This window comes from Narcine bancroftii, chromosome 2 (assembly GCF_036971445.1).
Source record: "Narcine bancroftii isolate sNarBan1 chromosome 2, sNarBan1.hap1, whole genome shotgun sequence".
Taxonomy (NCBI): domain Eukaryota; kingdom Metazoa; phylum Chordata; class Chondrichthyes; order Torpediniformes; family Narcinidae; genus Narcine; species Narcine bancroftii.
In genome coordinates, this window is record NC_091470.1 from 331,885,529 (window position 1) to 331,902,756 (window position 17,228).

Below are 17,228 nucleotides of genomic sequence, written 5' to 3' on the forward strand. Positions count from 1 at the left end.
TGAAGTATTGTGTGCAGGAAAAAATATCAAAAAGATTGAAATTGTACAGAGAAAATTTATAAGGATTCCGAGACTTGAAGAGTTGGGCTATAGGAAAAGTTTGGATAGGTTAGGACTTTATTCCCTGGAGTATTAGAAAATTAATGAGATTTAAGAGAGAAATTGAAAGTTATGAGGGGTAGAGATAGGGTTAATGCAAACTAGAGGACAATGGTTAAGGCTGAAAGGTGAAATGTTTAAGGGAGCATTAGGGGGGACATTTTCATTCAGCTGGTGGTTGAAAGTGTGGAACGAACTGCCAGAAGAGATGGTGGATACAGTTTTGATTTTGACATTTAATTTTTAAATTAGACAAACATGTTTTGAAGGGTGGGAGTAAATGGAGCAACCCGGAGGAAACCCACACAGACATGGAGGGAACGTGCAAACTCCTTAGAGACGACTCCAAATTCAAACCCGGTTGCTAGCTTAGCCCTGATCCCACACTACCTTAGCACTCCAAAGAGACAATTGGATAGCCACATAGATGGGAAGGATATGGAGAGCCATAGTCCAGGTGTGGGTCAAAGGGATTAGCTATTATAACTAATTTGGCACAGACAAGATGGGCCGAAGGGCCTGTTTCTGTGCTGCAATGTTTTATCGTTCTATGGAAAGTAAATAGTGCTGGCAGGCTTTAAAAAATGGATTAACTCAATGTAGAGACATGTGTATATCTCTGGGTGTGTTTGCACCTACAGGGAAAGGTGCCATTAAAGGATGCCATGACTGGCATTGGTGCTGTGCTCACACTACAAATGTACAGAACCAATAACACTATGAGTGTATAGACTGAACAACACTGAATGTAAAGAAAGCCATGCACTGTTTTTTGTGTTACTTGTATGTATTTTACTGAATAAATTTTATTTTTGTAATAAAAAAGGTGGCTTCCCAAAAGTGCAGGCATTCACAGACTGCACACACATATTTATAGAGACCTCCCTGAAAATTTCCTGCAGGAGAGCTTGACTGTGGCGTTGGAGGGTCTCCAAAGTCCCCATGTGCAAATAATTTGCCTCCCATGAGGACTGTTTTACATCAGCCTATTCAGGTTCCTGTGAACACCTTTTCCATCATTTCAGTATTCATTCATGTGGTAGGAACAATCGCCTGTAGCATGAAGAATATTACTTGTATTGACGTATAACCCTTTATAAGCTGACTGCAGAAAACCCAATTACAGGCTGGGTACAGCAACATAATGAAGTAATGTTACAAGAATAGCAGCCATAGTCTTGAAACTTTGATCAAGAGATTTAGTTCAAATCCAAGCATGCCAATTGCAGAATTCAACTAATTATATAAATATGGAATGTAATAAAATATAGTCTCACTGGTGATAATAATGGACAACATTGGATTGTAAATGAAAACTATTTGGTGCACTAATATACTTTAATGAAAGCAGATTTGCTGTCTTTAATTGGTCTGGCCTATATGTGACCCAAATCCATCAATGTGATTGACTCTTAAGTGCATAAAGGACATTAGGAATTGACAATAAATATTGGCATGGTCAAAGAGATCCACATGAATGAATAAAAGGGCTTTGTTTGGTAGAGAAGGCATGATAGAAATGACAGCATTAAGTTCAGTGTAGCATTACACAGGAAAAGCTGAAAGTGCAGTGAATTTCACAATTGAAAATCTCAGTCTTTACGCGATTTCCCAACTACAATAGTGTGATGCCCAATGCTGTTGTTTCCATGAATAGGTGGTGAAGTAACTTCTATCCTAATGAGTTTGCAAAAATCAAAATTACTTCTAATAATCTTCTGGATTATTTTAGCATAAGTCAAATATTTTTCAGATGAGATCTTCAACTGATAACCTTTGAATGATTTTTTTTCCCAGATGTCCAGCAGCTGATGATTGGCTCCTGCCAGATGGATGATATTGCTGTTCGAGTGTTAACAAGGGTGATAGGTCACTACCCTCATCGGAACCAACTATTGATCGACTGTGGCTGGACAGGATTGAGCCTGCACAGTCTGGGAAAACTGCCTACTGGCTACGCACTTGTTGAGGGACATCCTGAGCTGAAGTAAGAGAAGATGAACAATATTGTCTCTCTGAGTCCTCTTTGTGTTCACCTTAATAGTGTTAATTCATGGTGGATTATTTCTACTTGGGCACCATTTGACCTCAAATTCATGATGTAAGAGGAATCTCATCAATCAGCACAAAAAAGCAGATCAAAGTATCCCTTGCTATTTGAGCTATTCAACGACAAAGGACATTATATCCAAGGCCACTCTTGCAAATGCACTTCCCATGCAAGGGCCACTCTCCCAACATAGAGGTTTATTATTATCATTATGCATTATTTCTCTTTAATAGAGTGATCAGATTATAAACATTAGGGGGGACATTTTCTTGATCAGAAATTCTCAGTCTTAATGAAAAATTCTTTCAAGTCAACAAAAACAATTTTTGCATATATATATATAAGCCATTCATGAGTTCTTTGTATTCCAATCACTTTACATTCTATTTAGGATATTTTGTACTCACAATGAGAATGAGGGAAAAAAGAGGTACATCTTCTTAGTCAATCCTTCAACATCAAGTTTGAATTTCTTCTACTTTGGTTCTGTGATTTGTGAGGTGACTGATGAACCCAATTTGGGAACCACAGATGGAGCAGGTGCTACGTAACAGAATGAGTTAGTACTCATGCACGGGGCTTCTGAATGTTCCTGACTCAATGTTCTCAAAACCATCCTAAATGCTTTTCCACTTTGAGCAGTTGTGGATCAGGAATTGTATGGATATGTGGCATTTTATTGTTTATATTTTATTCTTTGGCCCTTGATGTTGGGGATGCTGGCATGTGAGAGGTCATTTCTCCTTCCAATTAGATAGCATTGGTGGTTTCTTTCCAGTGCTTTGAGGTGCCTGCTGCAGGTGGTCCAGGTTTGCAATTGCCCAGCAGTCCCTGAATTGGGGCCTTGACTTTAGAGCACACTTCCCTCTATCGACCAAAGGCTGACCTGTCACACTGAAGGCAATGATGAATTTTATGCTGAGAGAAGTCTCTCAAAATGTGAGGTGTCCATGTTTTCTCTGGTCTTGTCACGAACTTTGATAGTCAGAGGACAGCGTCAGATTATGAGAGCACATCTGTAGAGGACCTTTGTCTTGCAGATCTTGTCAATTCTTTTGTTTGCTTCATTGAATCGCTTGACAATGGCTTTGGGAGCTTGATATCTAAGCACTGAAAGCACAAGCTAATTCCCTTACTGCAGGCCAACTACTGAGGTGGGGATGACCTTAGTTCTGAATGTAGTTGCTGTGGTTTGAACAGTTTTCCTTTAGTTATGTTGATTAGCTCCAAGCCTGCAGAAGGTTTGATGGAAACAAGGTGTAGTATTGAGATGAAAAAGACTGAAAAAAGGTAACGTAGTAGATAAATTATGGACAACAAAGTCGTATGATGTTTAAGGAGATAATGATACAATTAAGGAATAAGTATAACCTCAGTACCAAGAGAATTCCCATGTTCTTCATTCTTCATTCTATTGTCATGGCAGACAAGGCCATTTTATTCCAAGTCCTTACTCAGTTCAGGTAATATATCCATTCTTGTGCAATATAAAATGGAGTAGGAGCTGAAGGCAGTGAAAAATGTGTACTTTTCTCTTCAGCTTTGGTCATAGACCAGAGAAGTTGGGAATCACACACAAATTCTGGAGGAGCTCAGCAGATCAAATTGCCTCCATGGAAAGCAATAAATACTCAATGTTTTGGGCTGTAACCCTTCATCAGGAATGACAAGAAAAGGGCAGAATCCTGAATAAAAGGGTGTGGCAGGGAGGGCTGGCGGGTGATAGGTGAATACAGGTGGGAGGAGGAAGAAATGAGAAAAAAGTAAGGATCTAAGGATGAGGGAGATTGGTTAGGACTGTTATCCAGGAAGAAGCGGAGAGCCTTGAGCCCTTTCTTATAGGGGAATCAAAGTGTACACTTGGTGTACAGGATCTCCATGGTGAAAGTAAGGCAGTCAGGGACGAGGAACAGAAAGTTGTTAAAGTGGTGGAGAGCATGTGAGGTACCACAGATGTAGGTGGGAAGAAACTGAACCAAGATACAATGACACAAGTTCAGTGGGGCAGGCAGAAACAATGAACCTACCAGGGTAGTTAGATTTGTGGATTTTTGGTATTAGATAGAACCAGACACCGTGGGGTTGTCAAACAAAGAGGGTGGAGGCTGTGGAAGAAAGATCTCTGGAGATGATGAGGTCAGTGATAGTTTGGAAGACAGTGGCTTGATGCATTTTATGTGTTGCTCCAGTTTTCCAGCGTCTTTCTAGTTTACTAAATGTGTCATCTTTGGATTGAATGTAAACATAAAGAGCAGGTATCTCAAGCCTGCTCTACCATTCAAAATGAATCATGGTCGATCTTAATAATAACTTCAAGTCCTCATTTCTGCCTCCTCTGTTAACCTTTCATTCCCATTGCTAAAAAGAATTTTATACAATTACACCTTAAAAGCATTCAAAGATCCTATTTACTCTACCCTTTATGGAAAATAATTCCATCCCAAGAGAAAAACCCATCATTGTCATAAATGGCCATTCATTTACTTTTAAAAACTGATCTTTAGTTCTAGACTCTCCCATATGAGGAAACATCCTGTCCACATCTACCTGTCAAGATTGGATATGTGTTTCAGTGAAGATTCTTCTCAGTCATTTAAATTACAAAGGACATTGGTTTAGCTTGTCCATCCTTTCCTCATTGGTAAACTTACCCATTCCAGATATTAGTCCAATAAACAGTCTCTGAACCATTTCTAATACATTAACATTCTTCTATAAATTGGGAGGTTCCACTGGACAATGCATTCTGTACATGTGGTCTTACCCATGCCTTATATTACTGTTGTGTATGAAGGAAGCAGGGCCACCCTGCCTGAATGGAACGTGTGTACTGTATTGTGGGTTGTCATGTGTCCTCCCTGTCTGAAAATTATTTGGAAGTCACATCACTTGTCAATCAAGGTTGAACTCCAGCCTCTAATTAGTGCACACCTCGCCGTCGGCTAATTTTAATGTGAATGTTGCTGGAAGGGTCGTGGGTAAGGACTAAACTGAAGTTGAACTGTAGTATTGCGATAGATCAATACTTGCAGTAGGGCCGCACCCTGTTATCAGGGAACCATGAGCTTATGTTCTCCCCATTTGTTTCCCGTGTGTTAATAAAAGTTATGTGTGATTGTAACACTTGTGTCTAGAATCATCTCACTGTATCTGATACTCTTCCCAACACAATGACTAAATACTGCTGCAATACATAAGACTAATGACTATGTTCCCTGAATTTAAATTCTGTCTCCAACTGCTGAGAGCCTGTTTTCTACTTCCAGTTCCCAGCAATTCTGAGCGTCCTTTACTATTTGACTTTTAACTTGCATCTTTCACCCACAGGTTGGTGGGAATGACACAGGAGCATGGGAAAATTGAACCATCCTCAGGAAAATTGGATTTTGAAAAATTCCCATTGGGGTCCCTCCTCTCACTCATTCCTTATCATGTAAGTGTCCTGGTTTGTGATTATAAGCGTCCTTCATTGATGTGGTAATTTACTTGGTTTGCTCTTGTTCAGATTTGTGTATGAATCTAAGAATATCTTTAAGAGGTTCTTCTAATAAATCATTTACAATGTGCATCAACTATATAGGCACAAATTATAGAGTTTTTTATAAATACAAAAAAGTTAATATTTCAGTATTATGCGCTGGATGGGTCACGTCTCCAGAATGGAGGACCATCGCCTTCCCAAGATCGTATTATATGGCGAGCTCTCCACTGGCCACCGTGACAGAGGTGCACCAAAGAAAAGGTACAAGGACTGCCTAAAGAAATCTCTTGGTGCCTGCCACATTGACCACCGCCAGTGGGCTGATAACGCCTCAAACCGTGCATCTTGGCGCCTCACAGTTTGGCGGGCAGCAGCCTCCTTTGAAGAAGACCGCAGAGCCCACCTCACTGACAAAAGGCAAAGGAGGAAAAACCCAACACCCAACCCCAACCAACCAATTTTCCCTTGCAACCGCTGCAATCGTGTCTGCCTGTCCCGCATCGGACTGGTCAGCCACAAACGAGCCTGCAGCTGACGTGGACTTTTTTACCCCCTCCATAAATCTTCGTCCGCGAAGCCAAGCCAAGCCAAAAAAAAATACAGTAATAGTGCCATTCAGCCCATCAAGCCATCACCATCATTCATTTAGATCATGGCTGATCTTCTACTATTAGTACCCTATTCTTGTCTTCTCCCCATAATGGTCATGCGGTGTCAAGAGACTTGGGGAACTTTCCTGGGGAAGTAGGGGATCTAATGGATATCCGGATCCAGAAACAGGAGGTTGTGAGTAATTTGTTGGGACTGAGGGCTGATAAATCCCCAGGGCCTGATGGGCTACATCCCAGGGTGCTTAAAGAAGTTGCTATGGAAATTGTGGAAGTACTGGTCGACATTTTCCAAAGTTCCATAGATTCGGGGGAGGTCCCTGAGGATTGGAGAGTGGCTGATGTGGTGCCGATTTTTAAGAAGGGAGGGAGGGAGAAAACGGGAAATTATAGACCGGTCAGCCTGACGTCGGTGGTGGGGAAGATATTGGAGTCTATCATAAAAGGAGTAATAGCAGAACACTTAGGCAGAAATAATAGTATAAGGGCTAGTCAGCATGGATTGCTTAAGGGTAAGTCATGCTTGACTAACCTTCTGGAATTTTTCGAGGATGTGACAAAGAGGGTGGACTTGGGAGAGCCTGTGGATGTGGTGTATTTGGACTTCCAGAAGGCCTTTGATAAGGTACCGCACGGGAGACTAGTGGGCAAGATCAGGGAGCATGGTATTGGAGGTAAGGTGCTGACATGGATAGGAAATTGGTTAAGAAATAGGAAACAAAGGGTTGGGGTAAGCGGGTCTTTTTCAGGATGGCAGGATGTGACGAGTGGAGTGCCGCAGGGATCGGTATTGGGTCCTCAGTTGTTTGTAATTTATGTAAATGATTTGGATGAGGGGATTATTAATAATTTGAGCAAATTTGCAGATGACATGAAACTGGGTGGCGGTGTGGGATGTGAGGAGGATGTCAGGAAAATGCAGAGGAAATTGGACAGGTTGGGGAGTGGGCTGCTGAATGGAAGATGACGTTCAATGTAAGCAAATGTGAGGTTATCCATTTTGGGGGCAATAATAGGAAAGCTGAGTATTATTTAAATGGAGACAAGCTAGGGAGTGGGGAGGAGCAAATGGATCTGGGAGTACTTGTTCACCGGTCACTGAAGACTAGCATGCAGGTTCAGAAAGCTGTGAAGAAGGCTAATAGCATGTTGGCTTTCATAAAGAGGGGATTGGAGTATAGGAACAGAGACGCCCTTCTGCAGTTGTACAGGGCCCTGGTGAGACCCCACCTGGAATATTGCGTCCAGTTCTGGTTTCCAATTTTGAGGAAGGACATACTAGCTATAGAGGGTGTGCAGCGCAGATTTACAAGGTTGGTTCCAGGGATGGCGGGGTTGACATATGCTGAAAGGCTAGAAAAACTGGACTTGTATCTGATGGAGTTTAGAAGGATGAGGGGGGACATGATTGAGGTATACAAAATTATCAGGGGGATAGACAGGGTGAAGTCGGATTACTTGTTCCCAATGATGGGGGAGACGAGGACTAGAGGGCATAGTTTAAGAATACAGGGTAGGCCCTTTAGGATGGAGATGAGAAAACATTTTTTTACCCAGAGAAGTGTGAATCTGTGGAATGCTCTGCCACAGAGGGTGGTAGAGGCAGATTCGCTGATTATGTTCAAAAGAGAGTTAGATAAGACTCTAGTGGGCAAAGGAGTTCAGGGTTATGGGGATAAGGCTGGAAAGGGGTACTGATGGTAGTGATCAGCCATGATCTGTAAAATGGCGGTGCTGGCTCGCCGGGCCGAAGGGCCTACTCCAGCTCCTATTGTCTATTGTCTATAACCCTTAATTCCCCTGTTCACTAACTCCCTCTGAACTTATCCAGAGAACCCGACTCTACCACCATCTGTGGCAAAGCATTCCACAGACCAACAACACTCTGGGTAAATTTTTTTTTCTCGTCTCTGTCCTAAAGGGCCTTTTCTGTATTCTTGAACTATGGCCTCTAGTCCTAGTCTCCCCTAACATCAGGAACGTAATCAGTTTCTATCGTGTCCAATCAAATAAAATATTCATCCCTACATAATTTTTGACTTGCTCAATAAAAAGGTAGACTTGCAGGATCTTGGAACAATTCCTATTTTTCCCAGCTTAATCCAGTGGAGTTACTATGTCCAGTGGAGTTACTATGCTATGTCCAGTGGAGTTACTATGTCCAGTAGAGTTACTATGTCCAGTGGAGTTACTATGCTGCATCCAGTGGAGTTACTATGTCCAGTGGAGTTACTATGTCCAGTGGAGTTACTATGTCCAGTGGAGTTACTATGCTGCATCCAGTGGAGTTACTATGTCCAGTGGAGTTACTATGTCCAGTGGAGTTACTATGTCCAGTGGAGTTACTATGTCCAGAGGAGTTACTATGTCCAGTGGAGTTACTATGCTGCATCCAGTGGAGTTACTATGTCCAGTAGAGTTACTATGTCCAGTAGAGTTACTATGTCCAGTGGAGTTACTATGCTGCATCCAGTGGAGTTACTATGTCCAGTGGAGTTACTATGTCCAGTGGAGTTACTATGTCCAGTGGAGTTACTATGTCCAGTGGAGTTACTATGTCCAGTGGAGTTACTATGTCCAGTGGAGTTACTATGTCCAGTGGAGTTACTATGTCCAGTGGAGTTACTATGCTGCATCCAGTGGAGTTACTATGTCCAGTGGAGTTACTATGTCCAGTGGAGTTACTATGTCCAGTGGAGTTTCTATGTCCAGTGGAGTTACTATGTCCAGTGGAGTTACTATGTCCAGTGGAGTTACTATGCTGCATGAAAAACAAAGCAAGAAATTCTACTTTAAAGCAACAATACCACTGTTACAGAAATCACTTCTAAAATTTGTGTCGGTGAGGACATATTTTCAATCTAACCTGTCCAATGGGAAATTGACAGGATCTGATCAGCTATCCCTTTTATGTTTCAAATAAATTGCCCTTAATGGAAAGATAACTGAGTGAGGTGTAAGACATCAGGTTGATTGGATCCTTATGGTTAAAATATTTAAGGAGAATTTCCTTAATTGATGGGAAAAGAGCACAGACAGTTAAGATGGTATAATCCATTTCTTGATAATCCCTCAGTAAATACTGATGCTATTGTTGAAAGAATGCCATGATAAACTACTTGATAAATGTAATCGTAGAACTATAGAACACTACAGCACTGAAACAGGCCCTTCGGCCCGTCTAGTCTGTGCATAACCATTATCCTGTCTAGACCCAATAACCTGAACCCAGACCATAGCCCTTCATACTTCCTCCCATCCACATACATATCTAAATTTTTCTTCATTGTCAAAATTGAACCTGCATTCACCACTTCAGCTGGCTAATCATACCACAGTTGCAGATTCTAGCCATAAACACTAGGAAGCTTGAAAATAGCTGATAAAGAACATACCTTATTGAGACGAGGTAGAGAGGAAGTGGTCCTCTGAGCAAATTTTGGACTTTTGTTACAGCAGACCCTTAATACCACCCCCAACCTGCTACTGGATCACCCATGTCTCCTCCATTTTCCAACTGGTGATCATAATCTGCCTTCTCACATTTTGCCAAGAAACTAAATTTACTGACACTGCCATCTGTGCCTAGGTTCTGGCTACACAATTGGCTTTAAGTGGATGGAAGCTAGAAGAACCAAGTACTGGAGTTAAAGCCTTCCCCTCCTGTACTATCTCTCCAACCTTACATTCATCTGTGAGATCCTCCTGTTTCTATATTTACTGGTATATGGCATATGGAGTGTCATCTTTGAGTGTTTGATTTTTCACTTCTTTCCTTACTCCTTAAAATCTTCCTGAAAGTGCCCCACCTCCCCACCTTTGGCTATGTCATTGCACTGATATCTCCACAAACTTGGGCTGTTCAACCTTGTCCTCCAGCTGTTAAGTGAAATCCTTAGAACATGATCATCTTGAATAACAAACCCACATTATTTTGTCTGTCTGGTTATAACCCATTCACTCTCTTCCTATATTCTTATAAACTAGAGGATAGCCTCCTCCTGAAATGTTTAAGCCACAAAATATTCAACCTCATGTATGGGCGTAATGACATCAAACTACAAAGTCCAGACCTTAAACTCTAGCTGACAACACTTCCTGCATCTGTGGTTATCCTGGACATGGAAATGATTTGGAGTTCCCACATGGCACAGGATATACATTCCACAGGAGTGAGCTACCCTGCAATGCCTCTATATATTAAATTAACCTAATAAATAGATAGAATTCTGAACTCTTCTCCAAATTTCTGTCCAGTATATGTTGCTTCTGTAGGTGGCCATTTTGGCCCATTCCCCCACCATTCTCTCACCTCCACAACACTAAACATGCAGGCAATTTACAGTGACCTATTGGTCTCCCAGTTCACAACTTTGGGATGCGGATGGAAAAAGAACATCCAAGGAAAAGCCCATGCATTCAGAGGGAGAATGTGCACATTCCACACAAACCACAAATCACAAAGAAATCCGGCTGTGAGACACCTGAAATACCAGCGGCATACATGGTTTCCTAGAAGTCCAAATATAATCAATTTAAGCCTTGAAGATGTCTTATGGCTCACATCCAGAGCTTCCTGAGTCAAAAAATGTCAGAAGTTCACATCCGTCTTGGAAAATAACTCTTTTTCCATTCCAGCACTTCAATGAAGTAGGCACAACAGCAAATCAAATTCCTGATATCTCGCAGCAAGTGGCTCACTTGATTTAACGTACAAGTGATTTTGGAACTCTTAACTTCTTCCTAAGATCTGGGGAAACATGTGCTGTTCCATCAGCATTCAAGAAACTCCACACCATCCAGTCTATGCAATCCTGGCACTGCAGTTGCTTGGGCTCCTTTGACAGTACCTCCCTCTCCAACCCATGACCTCTAGCAGTGAGAAGGATAAGGGCAGCAATTCACACATATTGTGAACTGAAATGTGCTATTTTGATGATAATTTCTTCATTAATGCTTGGTATGTTCTGTGCAAATTATAAAGTATTCTCACAATTGTCCTTTTTTATTTTCCACCCCTTTCTTTCATTCTCCAATCCCATATATAACTGCCTTGTTATCTCCCCCTCATCATTCCAATCTTTTTTCTTTCTCTTTAACTTCAACCTTCCGTGTTTTACTTTTTCCTATGTCAAAATTGTTCCCTTTCTTTTTTATCCACTTTTGAATTCTCTGTTTCTTTCACTCCTTTTCCACCTTTTTCTGATGGCTACTTTTTCACTTTTGTCCATTTAATTCTCTCCTTTCTCTTTTTCTGTCCTTCCCCCTCTCAATCTCACCCCTTGTCTTTTTTTTCCTCTTGACAGGCCTGTGCCACTGCAGCAATGCATCCTGTCTACTACGTGCACTCGGATGGGAGAATTATAACGGAATGGAAGCCAACCCGAGGCTGGTAGAAATGTTCAGGAATATTTTATTTTTTGCTTTAATAAGGAGGTGCAGAGCATAGATTTAGGCCTGGAAATTCAACTTTAAAAAACATTTTAGACAGAACTGTGTTATTGCGTCCCTATTATATTGTTTTCAAAAACTCTTGCAAGAAATTGTGAAAATTATAGGTGTCAGTTCCCAAACAAGGTAAAGGTGTTCTCTAGTGTAACATCCCGATGCCCGAGGAATATATAGAGTTCAATTTTTTTTTTAATAGCATTGACTTCAAGAACCTTTCTCACTGGATCAGGAATTTTGCGACAAACTTAAACTTCATGAAGTTACTCTTGAAAGGTTAAACCACCTTATATTAGCACCTGATGAAGGCAAACATGCCAAACACCTTCTTCACCACCTAATCTAGCTGTGTTGCCACTTTCATGGAACTATGTACCTATACCCCCCAAGTCTTTTGTTCTACTTCTTCTTTATTAAAATATTGAATTGATTCTTGATATTTCTATTAAACTCTTCATGTTTGCTCAGCCACTCATTTAAATCTTTTCAAGATTTGAATTGTATGTCCATATCTGGGGATATATTTTGTGCCTCTCACACTCCTGAATGACTCACACGAAAGCTTGTCATTTTATTTTTGTGTACTTCTTTTAAGAGGTTTAGCTTTACTTATTGGTCCTGCTCTGAATTTTCCTCTGACTTCATAATATCTTGCTAACATTGTGATTTATTCCATTCACTTGTTTTAAATGTCAGTCATCATGCTTCATAGTAGCTCTTCTATCTCTGTATAAAAAGATAGTAGGCTTGAGCACCATTCCGGAGACCTGAGTTTATAATTTGGGAAAAAATGTTAAACTCAGGTCCTATTTGCCTTCTCAAATATCTGTATAAGATCCCCTTATGAGGGGTTGAGGCAAACAATGATTACTGATGCTGGAAATCAGGAGAAACACACAAATTGCTGGAGGAACTCAGTGGTCAGGCAGGATCCATAAAGGCAATAGGCAATTACTGTTTGATGCTGAAACCCTTCATTAGGACTGGGAAGAAAGAGGATAGAAGCCAGAACAAAAGGGTAGAGGAGAGGGAAGGGGAGGAGCGAGATCAAGCCAGTCATAGGTGAGAATACATATGGAAGGGGGAAGAAGGTTGGTGGGGGAAGGGGAAGGAAAAGTGGGAATAATGTAAGAAGCTAGGAGGCGATTGGAGCAAGAGGGCTGAGGAAGAAGGACTTTGATAGGAAAGGAAAGTAGATTATGGAAAGAAAGGGGAGCTGGAAGAAGGTGTGGGTGACAGGCCAATCAAGAGGGCCAGGAAGGAGAAATAGAAGGAAAAAGGAGGAAAGAGGACAGAGGGATCAGGAAAAGCAAGGGTGGGTAGAAAACCAGGATAAATTGGCAGGAATTTGAGGTCGATGTAAATGCCATCTGAATGGAGACTGCCAAAACCAAATATAAGGTGTAGATTCCTGTGATAGTACAGATTCTTTGTACATATGTATAGATGGTAGTGTAGGATGACTGTGATTGGCTGAGAGTGTAGCCACACCTACTGGCAGGTCTTAAAGGATTGCTCCTAGCCAGACCAGGTCATTCTGGACTGGTCGACCTACTTGTGATATGACATATGCTGAAAGGCTAGAAAAACTGGACTTGTATCTCTGGCCACCAGAGATCCTGGCTCTTGAAATAAACAGAGAAAAGATGCTTGACAAACCAATCCTCTAATCTGCATCCAGTTTCCCCAATGTAGAGAAGGTCACACTGGGAGCACCTGATGCAGTAAATGACCCATTCGGATTCATAGATGAAATCTTTCTTCACTGTGTTGAGGCCCTGAATAATGATGAGGGAGGAGGTTTAGGTGCAGGCGTAGCATTTGGTGCAGTCGCAGGGATATGGGAGGGAGGCAATTGGTGAAGAGGGATGAATGGACCAGGGAGTTACAAAGAGTGCGATCTCTGCAGAAAGAGGAAAGATTTTAGATTTATTGACATGACATTACATACAACCCTGAGATTCTTTTTCTTGTAGTCAATCCAGAATTATCACTTATTGGTAGTGCAAAAATTAACTGTATAGAATATACACATGTAAACAATTAAAGAAATGTAAACAAACTGCATTACAGAAAGAAAAATCAATAAAGTGCAAAAGTAAATGAGTCCCTGATTGAGTTTGTTGTGAGGAGTCTGATGGTGGAGGGGTAGCAGCTGTTCCTGAACCTGGTGGTGCAAGTCTTGTGGCACCTATACCGCTTTCCTAATGATAGCAGCGAGAACAGAGCATCTACTGGATGATGTGGATCCTTGATGATTGCTGCTGCTCTCTGACGGCAGCGTTCCTCGTAGATATTCTCAATGGTGGGAGGGTTTTGCCTGTGATGTCCTGGGATGTTTCTACTACCTTTTGCAGGGCTTTACACTCAGGAGTATTGGTATCCCTATACCAGTCCATGAAGCAGCCGGTCAGCACACTTTCCACCACAAATCTGTAAAAATTTGACAGGGTTTCTGGTGTCATACCAAACCTCTGCAAACTCCTGTAGAAGTAGAGGTGCTGACACGCTTTCTTCATAATACCATTAGTGTGTTGGGTCCAGGAAAGATTCTCAAAGATAATGACTCCTAGGAACTTAAATTTGCTCACCCTCTCCACCTCTGATCCCCCAACGATCACTGGATTATACACCTCTGGTTTTCCCTTCCTGAAGTCAACAATCATGTCCTTGTTTTGGTTATATTGAGTGCGAGGTGGTTGTTCAGAAAAGTTTTCAATCTTCCTCCTGTATGCTGACTCATCTACCCTTTTTATACAACCTACTAACGTGGTCCTGCATTGAACCTCTTTCTGGGGGCTCCACTGTTCTTGAACTTTGGCTTGAAGTGAAGGTTGAGCTTGCAGTGAACAAGCCGGTGGTCACTGTGGCATTCCGCGCTGGGAATGACCCTGGTGTGGAGCACATCTCGTTTGTCTCTTCCTCGCACCAGATCGTAGTCCAGGAGGTGCCAGTGTTTGGATCGGGGATGCATCCAGGTAGTCTTCAGGCTGTCTCTCTGCTGGAAAAGGGTGTTAGTAATGACAAGCCACTGTTCTGCGCAGAGTTCCGACAGGAGGCGCCCGTTGTCATTGCACTTGGCGACACCATGCTTGCCAAGGATTCCTGGCCAGGTTTCTGAGTCATTGCCAATGCGAGCGTTGAATTCGCCAAGGATGACAACCTTGTCGGCTGTAGGGGTGCGTTGGATGAGGTTGCGCAGATCAGTGTAGCACTTGTCCTTTTCTGCTGGTTCCACCTGAAGGGTTGGAGCATAGACACTGATGAGAGTGATGCGTCGCTTGTTTTGAAGGGGGAGTCGCATGGACATGATCCAGTCAGAGTGGCCTGTCAGGAGGTTTTCGAGTTTGGAGGCAATGGAGTTCTTGACCATGAAGCCAACAACAGATAGGCGTCATTCAGCCTGAGGCTTGCCAGACCAGTAGAATCTGAAAAGTGGCAAAGCAGCAGGTATGGATGGAATCCCCCCCAGAAGTCTGGAAGGCTGGCAGCAAAGCTCTGGATACCAAACTGCATGAGTTTTTCATGCTCTGCTGGGACCAAGGAAAGCTGCCTCAGGACCTTCGTGATGCCATCATCATCACCCTGTACAAAAATAAAGGCGAGAAATCAGACTGCTCAAACTACAGGGGAATCACGCTGCTCTCCATAGCAGGCAAAATCTTCGCTAGGATTCTCCTTAATAGACTAATACCTAGTGTCGCCGAAAATGTCCTCCCAGAATCACAGTGTGGCTTTCGCGCAAACAGAGGAACTACTGACATGGTCTTTGCCCTCAGACAGCTCCAACACAAGTGCAGAGAACAAAACAAAGGACTCTACATCACCTTTGTTGACCTCACCAAAGCCTTTGACACCATGAGCAGGAAAGGGCTTTGGCAAATACTAGAGCGCCTCGGATGCCCCCCCAAGTTCCTCAACATGGTTATCCAACTGCACGAAAACCAACAAGGTCGGGTCAGATACAGAAATGAGCTCTCCGAACCCTTCTCCATTGACAACGGCGTGAAGCAATGCTGTGTCCTCGCACCAACCCTCTTTACTATCTTCTTCAGCATGTGCTGAAACAAGCCATGAAAGACCTCAACAATGAAGACACTGTTTACATCCGGTACCACATGGATGGCAGTCTCTTCAATCTGAGGTACCTGCAAACACACACCAAGACACAAGAGCAACATGTCCGTGAACTACTCTTTGCAGACGATGCTGCTTTAGTTGCCCATTCAGAGCCAGCTCTCCAGTGTATGACGTCCTGTTTTGTGGAAACTGCCAAAATGTTTGGCCTGGAAGTCAGCCTGAAGAAAACTGAGGTCCTCCATCAGCCAGCTCCCCACCATGACTACCAGCCCCCCCACATCTCCATCGGGCACACAGAACTCAAAACAGTCAACCAGTTTACCTACCTCGGCTGCACCATTTCATCGGATGCAAGGATCGACAAAGAGATAGACAACAGACTCGCCAAGGCAAATAGCGCCTTTGGAAGACTACACAAAAGAGTCTGGAAAAACAATCACCTGAAGAAACACACGAAAATCAGCGTGTACAGAGCCATTGTCATACCCACGCTCCTGTTCAGCTCTGAATCATGGGTCCTACCGGCATCACCTACGGCTCCTAGAACGCTTCCATCAACGCTGTCTCCACTCCATCCTCAACATTCATTGGAATGACTTCATCACCAACATCGAAGTACTCGAGCTGGCAGAATCTGCAAGCATCGAATCCACGCTGCTGAAGACCCAACTGCGCTGGGTGGGTCACGTCTCCAGAATGGAGGACCATCGCCTTCCCAAAATCGTGTTATTTGGCGAGCTCTCCACTGGCCACCGAGACAGAGGTGCACCAAAGAAGAGGTACAAGGACTGCTTAAAGAAATCTCTGGTGCCTGCCACATTGACCACCGCCAGTGTGCTGATATCACCTCCAACCGTGCATCTTGGCGCCTCACAGTTCGGCGGGCTGCAACCTCCTTTGAAGAAGACCGCAGAGCCCACCTCACTGACAAAAGACAAAGGAGGAAAAACCAAACACCCAACCCCAACCAACCAATTTTCCCTTGCCACCGCTGCAACCGTGCCTGCTTGTCCCGCATCGGACTTGTCAGTCACCAGCGAGCCTTCAACAGACGTGGACATACCCCTCCATAAATTTTCGTCCGTGAAGTCAAGCCAAAGAAAAGAAACTAACGTGGTATCGTCAGCAAATTTGTAGATGGTGTTGGAGAGGGGAAGGATAGTTAGGTCTGGTAGTAGAAGCCCCTTAGAGGTGACAGAAATGGCAGAGAATCTGTTGGAATGGAGGCCATTTGGGAAGTAAGTGAGCACGCTTTCCCTGAGATGGGGGTGATGGGGTGTGGGTAGGTGTGGGAAATGGAGATGCAGGTATAACTTGCATTCATAACAGTGGAAGAGAAACTGTTTACTGATGGAGGAGGACAGCTTAGATGTCCTGGAGTGGAAAGCCTTCCCATAGGAACAGATGCAGCAGAGACGGAGGAACTAAGAATAGGGAATAGCATCCTTACTAGAGATCGGGT

The 17,228-nt window shown here is 42.9% G+C and overlaps 1 protein-coding gene across 4 annotated transcripts in view; it reads left to right on the plus strand.

Moving 5' to 3' along the window:
- LOC138755676 (D-serine dehydratase) overlaps nt 1–13,792 on the plus strand; it is a 54,639-nt gene extending 40,847 nt beyond the window's left edge. For all 4 annotated transcript variants that reach the window (XM_069922086.1, XM_069922085.1, XM_069922087.1 and 1 more), the window contains 3 exons: nt 1,897–2,086; nt 5,477–5,582; nt 11,545–13,792. In XM_069922086.1, coding sequence (XP_069778187.1) covers nt 1,897–2,086; nt 5,477–5,582; nt 11,545–11,634 — 386 coding nt within the window. In that variant the 3' untranslated portion in view covers nt 11,635–13,792. The remainder of the gene's footprint in view (nt 1–1,896; nt 2,087–5,476; nt 5,583–11,544) is intronic.
- Nucleotides 13,793–17,228: the final 3,436 nt, after the last annotated feature.